At 36.8% G+C, this 18,895-nt stretch overlaps 1 protein-coding gene across 13 annotated transcripts in view; it reads right to left on the bottom strand.

The window, feature by feature from the left end:
- Nucleotides 1-18,895, bottom strand: part of CADPS (calcium dependent secretion activator) — a 372,569-nt gene that overhangs the window by 93,966 nt on the left and 259,708 nt on the right. For all 13 annotated transcript variants that reach the window (XM_069966947.1, XM_069966958.1, XM_069966959.1 and 10 more), the window contains 2 exons: nucleotides 13,547-13,653; nucleotides 6,340-6,496 (listed from right to left, as the gene is read on the bottom strand). In XM_069966947.1, coding sequence (XP_069823048.1) covers nucleotides 6,340-6,496; nucleotides 13,547-13,653 — 264 coding nt within the window. The remainder of the gene's footprint in view (nucleotides 1-6,339; nucleotides 6,497-13,546; nucleotides 13,654-18,895) is intronic.

Below are 18,895 nucleotides of genomic sequence, written 5' to 3'. Positions count from 1 at the left end.
CTTTATTGCTGTAATAAAAATATTAGGATTTACATAAGCCAACAATAGCCATTTACGATTGTCTTAACCTTTAACGCTGACATTGATCTCACCTCTGGGAAGATAGATTCCATGATTACTAATACAATCCAGTTCTTCATTACTGTATGATTATTTACAACAGAATTTAGCTTACAGTACTGTATGTAGATGCCCTGCCCTAATATACATATATATATATATATATATATATATATATATATATATATATATGAAAGATGGATGACTGAAAAATACAGATCAATGTTGGACAGTCAAGACAGCCATGTACGTTAGATAAATGATGCCGAATCCTAACAATATCCCATAGTCCAGGGGCCAAGTCAAAAAGGTCAGCCAAGTTGAATTTTAACATGCCCTTGACAAGATACGCATTACAAGAGGTCTTTGTCAGCAGGTTATGTCCCTTTCATTATGAGAGTAAGCAAACACTACCTAAACTCTCATAAATATTCTACACACTGTGCATTTTAGAGTATGTAATATGCAGATGGCATATAATCATCAGCCATTATCTTTACCTCTGTACTTAAATGGTAACAGCACAAACAAGAAAACATGTAATGAAGACTGGACTAGGCTTAATTTGCATCATACTCGCTCCAGGGTGCTACTGTTAATGTAACTAGTGGTGACAGGAATCATGATACAAATGAAACTTGGCTCCAATCTCATATGCATTTGTCATACATTAAATTTTACATATAAAAGGTGCTCCTTAGAGAACGAACATAAATGAAAAGATCCTCTTTAAAGCGGTACTTGAAAACTTATAGCAGGCAAAACTTTACCATATTAGGCCAGGTAAAGGATAAAAAAAAACACAGTACTCACCTGCCATGATTCCTCACTTCACCTTCTGACAGAACAGTCTCCTCTGCTTACCACATCCTGGTCTCCTCTACACTGTAAAGTATTCTTTCAAGCACAAGTCAAGATGTCAACAGGAAGGGGTAAGCGGTGGTAACTGGCTCCGTCAAAACAAATATGGTGGTGGGGATAATGGCAGGTGAGTACTGCTTTTTATTACTTTTTAGCTCAACTTTAAAAAAAATCACTAAACAATCCCATATTATTAGATTAAATACCTGAAATACAAAACAAGCAAGTGATCTGCACCGACTGAAGTAGCTTTTTCCATCTTAATAGGCCCCTATTTAAATCAGTCTGAATCCTCATTTTAATAATTATTTTGTCATATTAACATTAACATACTGCTATCCAGCAAGGTTTTTTCTTTTGTTTCATTTTGGAAAACCATTTACATAATCAACAATACAAGTGTGAAATGTTAAGTAAATCAGGGGGGAAAAAAAAATCCTAAAAAGTCACAGATGTGTTTTGTTGCAATAAACCAGTTCTATTTTTCAGTATGTAATGCAAGGCATAATTTAACAAATCATTTAAATTAGACATATTTCGGGGAAAAAAGCAATGGTTCTGAAAATTGGCTTCTGATACTTTCAAGACAGCAGGCAAAAGGCAGCAAATTATCTTTAGATTAGCAGATGGCAGATTTCTTAGTGCAGCAAATACTACCCGTTCCTAGCAGTCTAGCAGATGGAGTTGCTTAGGAGAAAGGAGGATCCTGTATTTGAAATCCAATAATTTGAGGTCGTTGTTAGAGGCCATTGCACACACATAATTGGAAAATTTACAATATATTCCAATTTTTTTTTATAATACCGCAGTTAAAAAGGTTATTTGAGATTTACATTTAATGTAAAACTTTACATTGATAATTTATTTTTTATTGTGATATATTCTGGGTCAGTTTTTTGAAACTGGTTATTAACTGGAATCACAAAGTACACATAAGGTTCTGATCACACTGGCGTCATGGCTTTCGTTCATAATGATGCATTTGGCCAGTGGACAATTTGCTGCAGCGAAGCCAAAACTGGGAAATATTGATTAGTATTTTTTTTAATAGATCCCCACAAATCCTGATGGAGCCTAATGACTCTAATGGATCAGTCAGGTTTCCATGGAGGTTTCCGGGATTAGTAACTGCACGAACACTGCTATAGAGTCTTCTGCTCTTAAAGTGATACTGTCAATCCCTTGTGGGCAAACCCTGCTGGTAACTAAATATATCTAAAGAAAAAAAATTCTAATTTGCCTTAGTGTCTTCATTTATGTAAAATATGTAGATTCTTTGTTGGGAAGATTGTCACGGAGGTGGAGCTTTTTTGAGCTTTGTAGCCCTCTCCTTGTCCCGCTTCAGTCTATGGTTTACAAATCTACCTGCTTACACATATGCCACCCGACCAAGATCAAACCCTGCACCAGCACTTTGTTCTCCATCTGAAAAAGGATGGGGGGATCAGGAGGCTACAAAGCCCCCCTCTGACACTCTCCCTGGTGGATAAATGGATTGATTTTACATAAAAATACTGAGGTCACTTTGGTATGGTATTTTCACATATATTTTATCACCAACAACTCGATCCTGCAGTAACGGGGGATTGTACGTAAGGGTTCGACATTGTCACTCTAAAAATACTGGAAGCCCCAATGGAGATTTTGATGAAAACCAAAGGCATCTATGTGAATGTATGTGTGTGTATAAAATAATATAAGATTCACTTTAATCCACTTCTGACAATCCCAAAAAACTTCTTCCGAGTGAAGAACGGTACAATATTAGTGAGTTTCACGGGACCATGAGCAGAAGTGTGAGCAGAGGGAAGTGGTTAAAGGGGTAATCTGACAAACTAGGACAAAGAAATCTATGGGGTAATACACACAACTATTCTAACAAACGCCATGTGAATGTCTCTCCCCAGTGTCACTTTCACCCTGTTTAGCCCATTTATTCTTTGTATCTCTGGTCTGTCTCTTCACTTTGTCTTGGCGGGAACCATTGTGATCATGTGACCGGGAGGCACTGGTATTTCACAGGAGTGTATTGCATTTTGCCCCCTGGTAACTCCCTATTTACTATAGCTCACTTCTACTGTCTCCCTCCACTGATCTGAATAAAAGGAAATCCCTCACACACAGCAAAAGAGCTGCAGAGATCTTAGTATATAGTGCTTTGGGATCTAATTTTTCTGAATTTTCTTCTCCACTGCCCCCACCAGTTTATCTTTATTTATCATTTTTACCTCATATACTTCCCTCATGTGCTTGTATAATAAGCCTTTCTCTGCGAGATAAATATATTTTTATGAATTTCTGTGTAGTACTATTTTCTGACTTTACATATTACAGAGTATAGGGCTATGTTCACACTGCGTATGATTCCGGCCGTAGTGCGAACCGCGAATATACGCACGTAGTTTTGAGGTTGATGCGTTCGCTTGAAAGTATACGATATACGCCCGCACAATGCACACTACGTGTGAGCTTACGGCCGGATCGTATACGGCACTGTGAAAAATGAACAAGACCATTGTTTGAGGACAGAAATGTTGAAACTCACGGCCATGGATTTCAATGCGGTCCCGTACGGAGTACTTATTTCAGCCAAATTGAACTTGATTTTTTGATCCAAAAGGTTCTGTGTGGTTTACAGGGCTGGGCGAAGATTTCCAAGTAAATGACCTGCCTCAGATCGCTTCGAAACAAGCTAGGGAAGCATAACTGTACTACGGGCGTATGTTCGCGGTTCGTCCGCATCTGGCCGCATGTCTACTTTTCCCACGCCCGTAGTTTCAGCCGCACATGTACGGCGGCGTATGAAATGCGTCTGGACTCATACGCAGTGTGAACATAGCCTAGAGGTGCAAATGGAACTTGTGTTTCCTCCCCCAATGGATGCTGCAGTAGGTGGACACAGAAATAAGCAAAGTAATAAACAGCCTGTGTGTGTTTGTGGGGGGCTACCATTGATATCAATGTAAGACATCTCTTAACAGAAACAATTTTTTAAAATCAATTGCTATGGGAGAGATGTTTATTTCCATACACAATGTTTTTCGTGGGATAACCCTCTTAAGAACTTTCTTTCATTAAAAAACTACATTATAGTGGTATAATTTGTTTTAGGGTCTGCTCATAACACAGTTCCCGTAGGATGAAGCAGTTGGGATGTGGGGATTGAACCTTTGAACCTGAAGTTGTAGTATCCTCCCCTGAACATGTATTAGATAAACAGAAGGACATGTAATCTCCAATGACTTGCTAATGACAATAAGCTCTGTGTCATGTCATTCTCTATAAATTATTCATGAGTACCATGAGCATGTCTAAGTGTTTTGCTCTATGGCCTTGACTTCAGCAAAATAGCAGGGATTTAGTAATGGAAGTCAATGGATAGTCTCATTTTAACACTCAAATGAGTAAAGAGGATATTTATATCTGATATGATGAAGTTACCTTTGAAATAATCCTTTCCCATGGCCCTTTTTGTAGGAAGATAGCGTCTCATTACAGCATGGGGATGGGCTGGCCATGATTAAGTTGATGAAGCAGAAAATCAGCTCAAGTATATGAATGTTTTTTTATAATCTTTAAAAACAATGGAACTTATTAGATGTATACACATATAATGTATTACTTCCGGGGAGCTTGTTGGCATAGTCTGTTATTTTTATCCCTGCTTTCAGGGGCAGAATATGACACTAGGGAGTGAGCACTAAAAATAACTTCTTTTTTTTTTCATTTTGTGATAACCCTTCTGTAGCCAAAACCTCTAAGGCTTTGTTCACATAATGTCAGTGTTTTTTTTTAGCTGTTTATGGCAAGGGTAGTGTCGTACCAGGCTAAGACATATGCCACTGTGTAAGCATAAGTTAAAAAAAAAAAAAAACACCCAATACAGTATAGGCACAGCATATGCATAGAAGAGAACAGTCATCTATGCTTTAATATACAGCTACAAAAAAGTATACCAACTACTACTTGCCCAACAGTGGTCACAAGAAAACAATGGAGCACTATGAATAAGTTGATGTACCGTATTTTCTGGCATTTAAGACGACCCCCAACTTTTCCAAATAAAATATAGAGTTTGGGATATACTCGCCATTTAAGATTACCCCTCTTCCAACTCACACCAAATAAAAACGAACAAAAAACATCAGACAGCAGCGAGTTCTGAGAGGCAGAGAAGGAGGTACAGTAATACCGGTAGTATACAAGGGTGGGCCTGACGGGTGCCTGCATCTTGCTCTGCCCTTCATATGGTCGCCGCAAGCGGCGGAGATGTGGCAATTTTTTTACCGACCCCCCCCCCCCCCACACACACACACACAAACACTGTATGCGGCAGTCCCAGATTCTGCAGTCCGGTTCCCAAGTTTTTCAAGACACCCGGCACATAAGACGACCCCTGACTTTTGAGAAGATTTTCCTGGGTTAAAAAGTAGTCTTATACACAGTACAATATAGTATACACCAGGAGCTTTCCTGCCTTATACGAAAAATAAAGGGTGAAAACATATAAACTTTACAACATGACCAATTTTCTTAATGTTGGGCAAATCACATATGATTATTCTTGCCCATTAGGGCTTCTGTCACATTAGGACCAAAACTGGAAAATACTGGTTATTATAAGGCCATGACAACTATACAGGGTAAGTTTTTAAAGATTGAGATGGATGCCCACAAATCCTGACTTCTGATCTGTCAGGTTTCCCTTGATTTTTTGTGGCAATAATAATGCTGCAGACGGCAATATTCCTGCTGTCAAAAATACTTGGACCCCTGACAGAGATCTAAAAACAGTAATGTGAAAAGCAGTGATACTATAATCATGTTTACTGGCATCACCCTCATCAATATCACTCATTTATTTCTCCAGCAAATTCCACAGGTTTTATCATAAAAAGGGAGTTAATATATAATGCAAAAATTAAGTAATACACATACATTATATGACAATATAACAATTTATAATAAATTATATGTATATATATGAAAAAATAGGCACCTATATTAAAAGCATATGCTCCTTTAATCAGTTTTGAGGATGAAATACATCTATGGAGAAATATTAAAATAGGAATGAATCTGTATTTGATCCACGTTGCATCTGTATTTCTTTAGTATTTATTTATAAATTTATCATCCATTTTTGAAAGTGTAATTTAATTTCCTGTCTATAAGACACATTAGTAGATACTGTACAGAATAGTAATGAAATGCTGATGATATACTGAAAAGTATTCTACCTAAAATATGTCTTTTTTACTGATCCATATTAGAGACATAGTTCTATACGCTTGTGTGAATCAATACTACATATACATATACTTGTGTCATTACTGCATATACCTGTACACTGAGTAATGTTCTACTACAACTTTTTGTTATCAATTTATGCTAAAAGAAAATTTAAAAAATACATACAGTCACTACGGAGGAAATCATTCAGGAGCTGAAACAACGGAAAGCTGTCCCATGTGTCTGGTGGCTGCACCTCCAAAGCTGCATCCATATCCACCGCAAAAAGAGAGAGGAAGGTCTCTGCATGTTCTACCATTAAGTCTGACCACCAAGCAAACGCCTTAAAGTATGATAAAAAGAAAATACAAATTAGTTCACGACAAATTTAAGATTAGTTCCCCCCTCCCTGAAATCTCATAATGCAAAAAGTTCAAAGAAAATACCATTGTAAAGAGAACTGTGGATCTAAAATACTTGAGTAGCGAGAGAAATAGTAATTAAAAAAAAATGTAAAAAGAAACATGTTCCCTTTACAATGCAAATCAATCTGAGGTCATGCTCAGAATTCAAGGTTTAACTGTTTCATTCTTTAGTGTAGAAATTTGGGAGATCATCTTGAGTTTCTTCACTGAACTGTTTTCAAGATTTGTGGTTGTGACCAAATTAATTTTTATCAAGTGATTTTATTTAAGTGGATCAAGAAAAAGTTTTGATTTTTTTTTGTTTTTTTCTTTTGAATTATACAAAACCTTCAGATGACATAAAACAGATTAAGTCAGTGAAGTAACTCAATTTCATGCTCATGGGGATTAAATTAAAATAGTTAAGTTGCTTTGGTCAAAGTGCCATTCACATCGTACAGAGCAGAGATGTGAATGTGTTTCAGACGCATGCGTGTTTTTCCTTCTTTATTGGGAAGAGCATGCAGAATGAGTGACTTGTCTATTCTTACATGCTTGTCTGGGAGACAGACATGTTAAAAAGTACTGAAAATTAGATTTCCTTGAAAGTCTGATAGGACCAGAGCACACTTTTAGATTTCCATCTATTAGGTAAGTACCAGTGGATGCTAGCCAAGGACATGTTCAATAAGTAACATAGCCAAGGCTGGGCTGAAAAAATAAGACTAATACATTCCTAGAGGAGAGAAAACTACAATCTATACTATGCTATATATTGAAGAGGTATTCTGGTGGTACAAAAAAATCAAATGGACTCCAGGTGCTGTATAGAAAAAAACAAAAATGAAAAAGTTTGGGTTCATGAAACTCTGAACACTTGGCATTTGACTTCCGGTGGCTGGAGAAAAAAGATGCAACCCCAAGGCTGACTGGAAAACATGGACACAACTTTTCCCGGCAGTCCAAGGGCTGCATTCATCTTCTCCAGCCACCAGAAGTCAAATGTTGACTGTTCTGAGTTTCACGAACCTGAAATTACTGTAGTTTTGCTCTTACTGTATACTCACCTGTCCCGACCTCCAGCCACAGCTGTTCCTACAGTGTCAGGTCCCTTCTGCTAACTTTTGCTTCCTCTGTTTTGTCGACAGTGCAGAACTGCGATTACAGTCATTTATTGACTGGGTGACATTTTCTGTTTGGGCAACAGGTGAGAGGATGCAGTGGAGAGCTGAGGGGATCAATTGCTAACAGAACTGCAGCAACAGGGGACGGGGTCAGGTGGGTATACCCTTTTGTTATTTTTATAGCAGCCAGAGTTAATATGATTTTTTTGCACCACCATAGTGCCCCTTTAAATATATGTAATAGATAATAATGTAATTTACCAACTTCATCTTTGATCCCATTATTTTTACTGCATTTATAATCACTTACCTTCCAAACAATGAACATGATAAAATATACCTGTTGAAATCTTCTCCTTCTTTCTGAAGTACCTTAGCCCTTACTAATAGAAAAGAGCACAACTTGAGCATGCTCGAATAGTTCGACATTTGAATACCTATGACTGAAGAAGTTAGATGAAGCCCCAGGGCTGCATCCATCTTCTTCAGCCACCAGTATTTAAATGCAAAATGATCTGACTCAAGCATGTTCAAATTGCTCTCATCTCTAATAGATAACTATAGACTCTGTGTGCATATGCCTTTAATCTGGCACCCATTAAGCTAGCATTTACATGAGACCAGCAGCGGGCCTTTCTAGTAGCATTGTCTGATAATGCAAAATTTTGTTAGATTGCAAAATTTTGTAAGATTGTATATATTCACATGCAGCAGATTTGTCGCTGAAATTTCTGTGGAGAAAATCATGTCTATTCTTCTAAAGACTTGTTTTGACATAGAAATTGTTTTGCAAATAGAAATTTCTTTAACAAATTTGCTGTGCATGAATGTATGGTCAAAATGTGAACTTATCCTAAGGGCTTATTCGCATGTTTCCGTTAAACACAGAGCAATGGAAAGATATGGATCATGTATGAATATGATGCCTAGAGCAGTTCCGTGGTTAAATGTTACACGGAAAAGTGTGAATAAGCCCTAAGAGTGCTCATTCTCAAGTTGGTTGGGCTCAATTCCCTCTGTCAATAGTCAAAAATTTAAGTTAATGTCAGATGTCTTTTAAATTGCCTAGGCTTTCTGGGGTCATATGGCCACTGGTTTTAAACAGGTATTTTTTGGATTGGAGCAGTGAGCCACCACACCGTTGACTGTCTATACAGCTGCCTGAGATAACTGTGTACAGCATTCAGCTATATTTGACAGTATCATAGACAGTAAATAGAGTGGTAGTGCTAATTTTCAGCTGAAACACAGGGCTTCATAAATTAAGATCACAGGGGATACCAGCGGTCAGAACCCTAAAATCTGGCACTTATCTATCTTTTAGATAGAGAATAGATGTTTTAAATTGAAAACTTTAATGCTTACGATTAATGGATACAATTAACAGTAAATGGGCACCAGAAATGCATCCGATGTACTTGCCCAGCAGGATTTCTAATAGCCAATGGGAGCCAATCTTCTGCCTTAACATTAAACATTAACCTAGAAAAAGATAATGTTGCTACTCTACCTACATTTTCCTTTATTCAGTCAGCCTAAGTTAGCCCTGTTGACATCAGAGTAAAGAAATATAGAAAAAGACTATCTGAAGTTTAGATCTCTATAGCCATTAGTTTATAAAACTTTTTTCTTAAAAAAAAAAAGGAAAAGAAAAGAAACCCTTATTTTTCAAAAAATGTAATTGTATGGCTCTTACTAAGAAATTTGTACAAAGAACATTTTAAAACAGTAATGGATAACATCTTAGGGCTGGATTTACATATATGGTTTTCTGTTTTTTATGTTGTGTTTTTCATGGCATTTTTTCTGACATTTTTATATCCAGAAACATTGTAGCCAGATGCTAGCATGTTATATATTAAATTTAGCATGCTCTGGGTATGGTGTTTTCCTCTTGAATTGTTTTTTTACATTTCTTTATAGGACTTTAAAAAAAACACCAGAAAATACGAATGTAGAATATAAATGAAACACTGCCAAAACACTTGGAAAAAAAGACATGAAAAACACTTAAAATTACTATGTCAAAATTACAAAGAATAGAATAATACTTAAATTTCTTCTGTATCCACTATTGCATGAAAAACTGCCTGTAAGATTTCAGTATATGTTCCCACTATGGGAACAGGCTGTAAATTAACAGCAAAAGGATTCCCTCTATTGATCATTGACCATGATCATTATTTGTGGCTGTCATTATCAATAGATGGCCGCCTTTTCCCGTTAAATGATGTCCAGATCCTGTAGTGGGAGCATATAGCCTTAAATGGATCATACTGACTAAGCAATGGTTGGCGATGTTTTGAACCCTAACAGAGAATGAATGGATATATGGCAGCACATGTATGATGGTCTCTGTATATTCCTGTGGCTTAGGATTGGCAGAGGTCCCTGTAGTCAGACTCTCACCAATGCAATAGTCAGCCCCTGTCCTTTGGATCAGGGATAACTTTGTGAAATGAAAGTACCCCTTTAAATATTTGACCAGAAAGAGAAGAAAAAGAAGGCAAAAATATTATCCATAAAAAACAGTTTGTGGATTCAAACTAAACAAAAACTAAAGAAAATTTTGTGCACTTTTGTAATAAGCGCATGCGATTTGTGGTTCAACCTTGCGAATTGTGAGTTTGGGTGTCAAAGTTTCATGCTCTTGCAAAAATACTGGTAAATAAATGAATGTCAAGGGCCTGTGACAGGAAATTTGAGATACTGTCAATTCTAATAGTATGAGGTAATACTGTATATGTCTTCATATCAGACTAACAAATAATCATTAGTCATCTGCATACACACAAGAAAACCACTGACATATGATCAGTGTGTCGAAACATCCCGGCCAAGGATCAGATGAACATTTCGTTCAGACCGAGGACCATTGTTGATAAGCACTTCAGTTTAAATATTACTGTTGCAACAAGCAAATCGTACTAATAGCTGCCTAATGTAAATACCTACATAAAAAAAGCTCCAAATGGGTGGAGAGGATGGTGAAGAAACTAGCACGTTCATAACTATATTTAAAGTGTCACTGTCGTGAATTTTTTTTTTTTCAGAAATCAATAGTCCATGTGATTTTAAGAAACTTTAATTGGGTTTATTAGCCGAAAAATTTATTTTTATCATGAAAAAGCAGTTTGAAGCTCTCCCCCCTGTCTTCATTGTTCTCCTATGGAGAGAGCTAAATAAAAGACCAAAACAGGACAACACAGAGTTAATCTACAAATACCTTACCCTCTATCTCATCTGACAGTCACCAGTGATGTCTCTGAGCTGTGATTACAGCTGTCACCCAGCTCTGTGCCTGTAATCCTCTGTTATCTGCTTTCTGCTGTCGGCTAACTCCCTCCTTCATCCCCCCCCTCCCCTCTCCCTAGAACAGACAGGGTTGTGTCTGATGCAACAAGTCACAATTTCCAGATTTTTTTGCAGTGAATGGAAAAGAGGAGGGAGGGGGGACCCGGGAAAAGGCTTTTAAAATGCAGATAATGGCATATTTGGCTAATAAACCCAATTACAAAGTTTCTTAAAATCGCCTGGACTATTTATTTCTGCAAAAAAAAAAAAAAAAAATACGACAGTGACCACCACCTTTTTTTACTGGTGATGAGACAATATGGTGATCTCTATACAAGGCCGTCTAACTGCTAGATGATTGGCAAGTTAGTACAGACTTAATTTATGTTATAGTGATTAGTGATTTCATATATAGTAGGTAACTTTCAATACCAAGGCTAATATAATATGGGGCACATTCTAATAAAGTAGTAAAAAATTCTGCTAACAAGCCTATTAGCCACATATAGTTTTCTAGGTTCTCCAGCTACATGTTGAAACTATATATATATATATATATATATATATATATATATATATATAGTCTCACCTAAAATTTATATTGTCTTTTTCATGTAGTCAGATATTCCCTACACATGTTAATTGGGCAAAACCTAAAAATTAGGTTTAAAAAAAAAATAATAATACAAATTCACTACACTCTAAGATGAAATACTTTAAAAAACCTCTATCTTTTCTATGCTGCAGTCATGTAACATTTGAGCAAAAAAAGTAATTTATGATAAATGAACAGAATGACATTTCTATTCTCAGGAAATCCATGCTCTGTTTGGTAACACGATTAATTTAGTCCTAATATTTTTTTTACATTTATTTTTCAGCTATGTCACATATTTGTCATAATATGGCATAGCAAGAACACTGAGTGATATTTGAAAAGGAAATTTAATAATCACTTAGCTGGCTTCGAAAAAAAAGTGTAAATGATTGAGATAGACATTGAGACAAACTAGAACTACGGAAAATTTTTCATAATTTGTATTGTACATGTTAAACAATAGAAAAAGGCTTCGTCGATGAAAGCTAAATGAGGAGCCATTGCCAATGGCTAAATGAAACCAGATTTCTATTGAAATATTTAAAATAATTATCATTATTATAATGTTTATACTAAAAAATAGGATAAAACTATTGAAAAGTAAAACTTTTATTGTAAAAAAAATATTCTTGTATAGGCAAAGCCAAAAAGTTCTACTTTACATAAAGAATCTTTAAAATCAAGAAAATCATGCTATATTATATATAGGTTCAAAATAAATTATATGCCATAAATAGATTAAAACAAAAAAATAATCCAATATACCAATTTGGAAGACACGGAATATAGGATGTCAGACGTAAGCAGTTTATGGTCAATGTAAACCTTTTATGATCATTCTAATTTGCCGATTCTTGTCGAAGACATTATTGTCACTGTTGAGTTATAGCAAGTTAATTTCAAACTGATGCGGGTAAAACAGGAGGATTAGGAAAGAATAAACGAAGACTGGGTTGTGCTAGGGAACAGCTGCAATGCTTGTATAAAACGCCCATTGCCGCATGCATGGATTAGATTACCACTACACACTTCGATTGTGTGGGGCAACTAAGTATCACAGGCAGTCTACGTGATCTGGCTGCTACACTACTTATATTACGACTACAAAGGAAGCAAAAAAAGGATAAATTCCCATCAAAAACATGAAGGACATGCACAAGATATGAGAGCAGGTGACTCAATTTGTTGAGCTTAACCACATACCTCTTTTCCCTGTCAGGACCATCCAAGATAGAAAGAACAGTGGAAAAACAGGGAGGAAATTTAAATATGCAAATCAGGCATTAGTTGGGTCTTTTGGACTGTGCATTAGCTTCATGGTAGTGAATAGTGATAGAAAAGCTATCTTCTGGATTCAGATGTCATCACAAACCATTTCCATGTATCAAAAAAATCATGACATTTTAACACAAAAAAGTGGAAATAAAAAATATCGGATGTGGAGAAAAATATTGAGATTTAAAAAATGTCAAGTTTTAAACTATGATGTGGGGGAATCAAGAGAAAAAATATTGGAGGTGATAATGTAGAAGGATACTAAATAAATATAAAATATACGCCTAGTATTGTACTGTTAGTTCGGATGATTAAGATAACCAACACCTTGAGTAGACATTAGAAGACATACATTTTACCAAACTCTGAAACTGCATATTCTTATGTAAAACTGTTTAACATTTATTTCACAATCACAAAAAAACAGACAACTTCACACCCCCTAGAATTTTTTTTTAAAAAATAAGCACCCAAAGTCATTAAAAATATGGACTGTTAGTGAATAAAATTTTTCAAAAATGTACAAATTAAAAATTTATTTAATTCCAATTAATAAATAAATTGCATGGTTTAATTACATAAATTCAATCTCATCCCTATGGTGAATTCTTGATTCCATTCAAGACATTCATGTTCTAGAGACAGCTCTAGAAACTGGCCAATCACATAACAAATATTCATAATAGGTAAGTCCTCACCTCGGCATGATGTTCTTCGTTTTGCTGGAGCACTTCAATGACGAGCTCTGCCAGTCTGATTGTGTCTTCTAACTTTTTGGCAGGAGTTACTAAGCGACCTACGTTTTCTGAAGTACAAGAAGATGAATTAGAACTTCACTCCTTGGGATGCATGTGGATATTTCTCTGTATAGTCAAATTCCAGGATATTTGACAACTGTTAAACATCATGCAATATTTGAAAAAAGGCTAAAAATTAATAAGAAATATTAAAGAAACCATAAATTCACAATTATTTGTTGAATTATGTAAACAGTGCTCCAGCTTTCTATTCTTCCTCGTGGAAACAAACATTTGTCCACAACTACTCAGTAGCATTCTATAACTTAAATGAAACTCATGTATATAGAGTTGGTGTATTTACACATTTGTGTGAGTTATGGAAAGAGAATTTTTGTTAAATACCTATTTTCTAATTAACATCTCAAAATTCTCAAGGTACATATTTTTAGAAGTTGTGTTGGTAAGACATCTAAATGGCAGAATATCCAATAAACGGCAGGGAGAATGTGCAACTGACACGGTCTTAAGGTGGTTATCTGAAATTACAAATTATTTTTAACAAACAACAGCCGTTGTGTAACACTGCCTACAGGCGGAATTAATGATCATAATAAATAATCACACGGAACAGCTGTTGTTCGTACAGCGTGTGAACATAGCCTTAGTTTCCTGAATGTACTCTTTGAGGATCCCATTGCTTCATCTCCTAGTTTTAGGCTATATAAATAACTTTAACTTTGTCTCTCTCTCACTTCCAAAAAATAAATTCTGCTTGTTTAAACGTGACTATGCACATTAGATCAAAGTCAGCCGAACCTGAAAATTTTAAAGAGTTCAGCCAAACATTTAACGTGTATAAGGTCCACTCAACTCTCTGATGGAAGACATCAGGGAAGACAATGGGAGGGGCGCGCTAGATTATAAATACCTGATCCTATTGTTCTCAGGGAGATAAGTTTCTGCCAGAGATGTCTAGCAGCAGCATATTCCCCCTCCCTGCCCAATCTTAATACACGCACTCTTGGGCGAGTCATGGGACACTTGGGAAAAGAGAGTTGTGGGCTTAGAAAGATTTAGGAAGAGCTAGCTGTCAACAAAGAGCTTAAGGCCGACCATACACCTTAGATAGAAGGCCTTTGGCCAATAGCTATCTTTCCTGACTTTCTCACTTACATGTACACCAGGCTCAGTCAATTGTGCATGTTTTTTTTTTTTTTAATTAGATTGATTAGTATAAAAGTTTGTTATTGGTTGGTGGTAGAAAATAATATTTTTAAACCTTCAACTATTAGAACTATTTGTTTTCTTTCTGATTTTTTTTTTAATTCGGCAAAAAATTAAATGGTTGCTTTTAAACTACATTGAGAAATCTTGGACAGCTTTTTAAGTTTATGTTATTGTCAGCTCCATTCAGCTTTAGAACGAAATTCAGAATTCTGTTTTCAGGTTTTCTGTTACCAGAGAGCAGTAAACTGTGGGATATTGGATGACATGCAACACCCATTTGTTTTTTTGTGCCGGGAAATTCTATGAAATAGTTCAGGCTGCTGTGCTTTTTTTTATAGTGTAATGTATAGCAAAAATATAATTTTAGAATTTTGAATTCATATAGGAATGGAGAAAATTCCTAAACTAACTTTTTATTTGTCATGAATTTGGCCCGACTTTTTTTTGATGATCTTGATTTATAGGCAAAGTCTCCAAATTATTATTTCTGAGACTTTTTATAGTTTACTGTACATTAACTATCCAATGTCTATTTATATGTGTTTGTATGAGTACTGTGGTAGGTTTCTAGGCAAACATCCTATAGGACACAAACGGAAGCAAATAAAGCATGAAGAAGTGGGGGGTTTGCCAATATCCACCAATTAGATTCAAACTCATTCTCACTAATCTGATTTGTAGTTATGGGCATCTACTTAACTTTTTGGTTTCACTATCTTTTCTATATGTCTTCAGAAGGTCAGTTACCATTGAGTTCTATTGGAGTTTACTTCGCTACTTAACAGCTGGAGCACTGATATATCAAAACATAAGAAGTCTAGTAAGGAAAAACCTCAAACCTTATTGAAAACTTATAAACGTTAACTTAAACATGCAGAATGTTATGTAATAACAATGTTATTTTGTGCTGACATTCAGATTGGAAAATGCTGCTGGTGCCGGACAGATCTAGACAGAAATGGACATATCGAGAGGAAGTGCTTGGAGGCCGATGTTAAGACTAAGCTAAGCTAACCCCTACAAGACTGGAAGAAGACAGTAAGGCATCGGAATGCATTGTGAGTCCTTCCAGTTCCAAAGGGGTTAAGGGAGAGAAGGTTGGGGGAGGGAGACTAGACTAAACGAATCAAATGAAGTAAAGCCGATACAGTACTTGGAATTGGTCTAGGCATGCCTTTGAGCCTTTGATTAAACATGTTAGCCTGGGTTTGACTGGGTGGAGGCACAGGTGATGGCTTTGGTTTAGGCCGATGAACTGTTCATGCATGGCAGAGAAAAGAGTACAAAGTAAGGAGGAGTGAGAATATACACAAAGATAACAGGACCAAGCGTGTCAAAGAAAAGACAGTGGAGGTGACAAAAGAAACAAAATAGCAGATTATCTATGCAATCTCTAGTTACATGAAAAACTACTGTGTCAGAACAAACTACACCTAGCCATACTCAAACGCCACAAAAAACATACAGAGGTAGATTTATGAAACCACTTGACCCAATTGTCATTATAACTGCTGCTGTAACCCATGGCAAATAGAGTTACAACAGGTTTTCATAAATGTCCCTCATGGTGTCTTCTGGAGGGGTAGGACACTAGAACTAGATAGAGGGATATAGCTATCGTAGAAGATATAACTTTATCCCTGTGAACGTTATTGTGAATGTTGACACTTGTGCCATTCACAATAAATCTAACAACACAACAGACAAAAAAAAATATTTGTTGAGATATCTAGAATGACTCATGAGTCACTGGATGCCATACACGTCTTCACAAGACTCTAATAATAGGGCTCGGCTGTTGGAGGGAGGGATTCCCGATAAGTAGAGCCCACGCCTTTCCAAAGCGAGTGTGCGTTCCAAATTCTGACACATTACACTCATATAGCTCTTGGCTTGGAACACTTAGTTGGTTATGATATGGTATATCAGTTCAGAATCAAGTTGACAAAGCCAGTAACCCATTGAACACATCTTATGTGGGGCAACAGAATGTCAGAATGTCAGGTGAGGTTTACTGTAGAACTGGCAGGCATTGGGCCCACTAGAGTAAATGAAAAACTTCTGCTGGGCCTCTTGGACCCATTATGGTGTCAGAACCTGGGCCATCTTGTGATTTAGCACTCTAATGGGCAAGCACAGTCCTAATGGTTCCCTCGTGGTTCTATAGTGCATCCGTTTGGGCAGTAATCAATAAAAGAAAGCATCTGATATAGTGGCCTATGCCACAACATGAAGTATCCAATCAAATGTATGCTTTTATTTTCTCAGAGACAGAATACCTGACTACTAAGATCTGATTGGTTGCTCAGTTATTCCCATCTGCAGTGTCGGACTGGGGTATCTGGGGCCCACCAGATGAGCCAGTGAGAAACATGTCAGTCAGTGTTAGTGCAGGATCCTCCGATCCTCTGATGGGCCAGTCCAACACTGCCCAATCTCGCAAAGCTTTCCTCTATCCACAGGAGAGGGCATCACAAGCTAATTGTTGGGGGGGGGGGGGGGGGGGGGTTCATCTGCTGTTGCCACCACTAATCACAAGAACAGAAGAAAACTGCCCCTCGAATGAACAGTGCAGACCATGCATAGACGGCCAGCACTCCAATAATTCCCTCTGGGGCTTTGGAACATTGCTAAGTTCGGTAATGCATTTATTCAGAGAAAGAGTTTTGTTGTGTTCTCTTGTTTGCTGAAAGGGGCCAGCTTTTGGACCCCCGCCAATCAGTTTGTTATTCCCTATTCCTGTGGATAGAAGATAACTTTGTCAGAACACCTCTTTTTTTTTTTATTTATGAAAACAAGTCAGGCAGGCCAAAAAATGTGGGTATTTAGGGTACAATAGCAATAATGAAGTACACATAACTCTGTGAGATGGAACGCCTCTTTAAGCAGCAGGTCCCATTATTAGAAACATAATTATATTTGGGTCTTATATTACCGAAGGTCTGTATGAGACCAACATACATCTTAAAGGTGCTATGTACAGTACTGTATGTTTTTAACTGAAAATATAGTAGTATAAAGGAAAAAATATGCTGTCCACATTGACAATATGGCAGTGTCCTCTATCACATGTCATGTATTAGACCAAGTATTATTATTAGTGTGAACCTAGCCTAAGGCCATGTTCACACAATGTATTAATTTAGTTAAGAATGGCCAGTCTTTTCACCTTTAGTAATGAAATCAATACATTTGCATTGATTTCAATGCAACAACGGCCGTAGTGTATACACACAGTATACACTACGGATGTTGATCAACTGCGGCCGCAGAAATAATGGCCATGTCTATTTTCTATGGCTGTTTCTTCTGAAGTTCAACATCAGTGGCTGTAGAAAATATCCGTGCACACAATGTAAAGTACAGCTGCCGGCCATACTTTACATTGTATGCAATGCTGAATTGGAGTGCGGGCACACTCAAAGGTCCCTCAATCCAAATAGAAATAAAACAATGTTCATCCGGCTGATACTGCAGTATTGGCAGGGTGAACATGCAGGACAGCGGCAGTTGCTTGTCACTGCTAACAATGGCGGCATAAAATAACAGTCGTTGTCAATACATTGTGTGAACATTAATAATGGACCTTCGTGTGGCAGATTAGCCACTATTTGGACTCCTGCAATTGTTGCTTGACTCTTCAAGTTGGACCTGGGAGACAGGCTAGGTAGCTGTTTGCCCCCACAATAATTAACCTATTAAGTGCTGCCTCTTTCTTTGCTATCTGCCTATCTCTCTTTTTATATTCTGAAGAATACAAGGTTATTGTTGGTTGCATGGTACAGTCCTAAGAGTCCATAACTTGACATTACCCAGTGCTGAATTTCACCAGGTTTACCAAGCACGTGGCATAAATATTGTTTTTCACACTGCTCTACTTTCAATTTATAAGACTTTCCATATTGCACTGGAAATTACAAGCTAAGACTGCAGCAGTTGTTAATGTGACCCATGGATTTGTCTTATATCCCTTTGTCTAATTTAAACATGTAGAACATCTGTCACTATTCAAAATGTGTGCTTTCTAATTGTTTCCTGCTTCTTTAATTATTTTCAACGTGAAATACTAGTGGTTCTCAT

The sequence above is a fragment of the Dendropsophus ebraccatus genome, chromosome 4, assembly GCF_027789765.1.
Source record: "Dendropsophus ebraccatus isolate aDenEbr1 chromosome 4, aDenEbr1.pat, whole genome shotgun sequence".
Classification (NCBI taxonomy): domain Eukaryota; kingdom Metazoa; phylum Chordata; class Amphibia; order Anura; family Hylidae; genus Dendropsophus; species Dendropsophus ebraccatus.
This window is presented reverse-complemented; position numbering and strand designations above follow the sequence as displayed.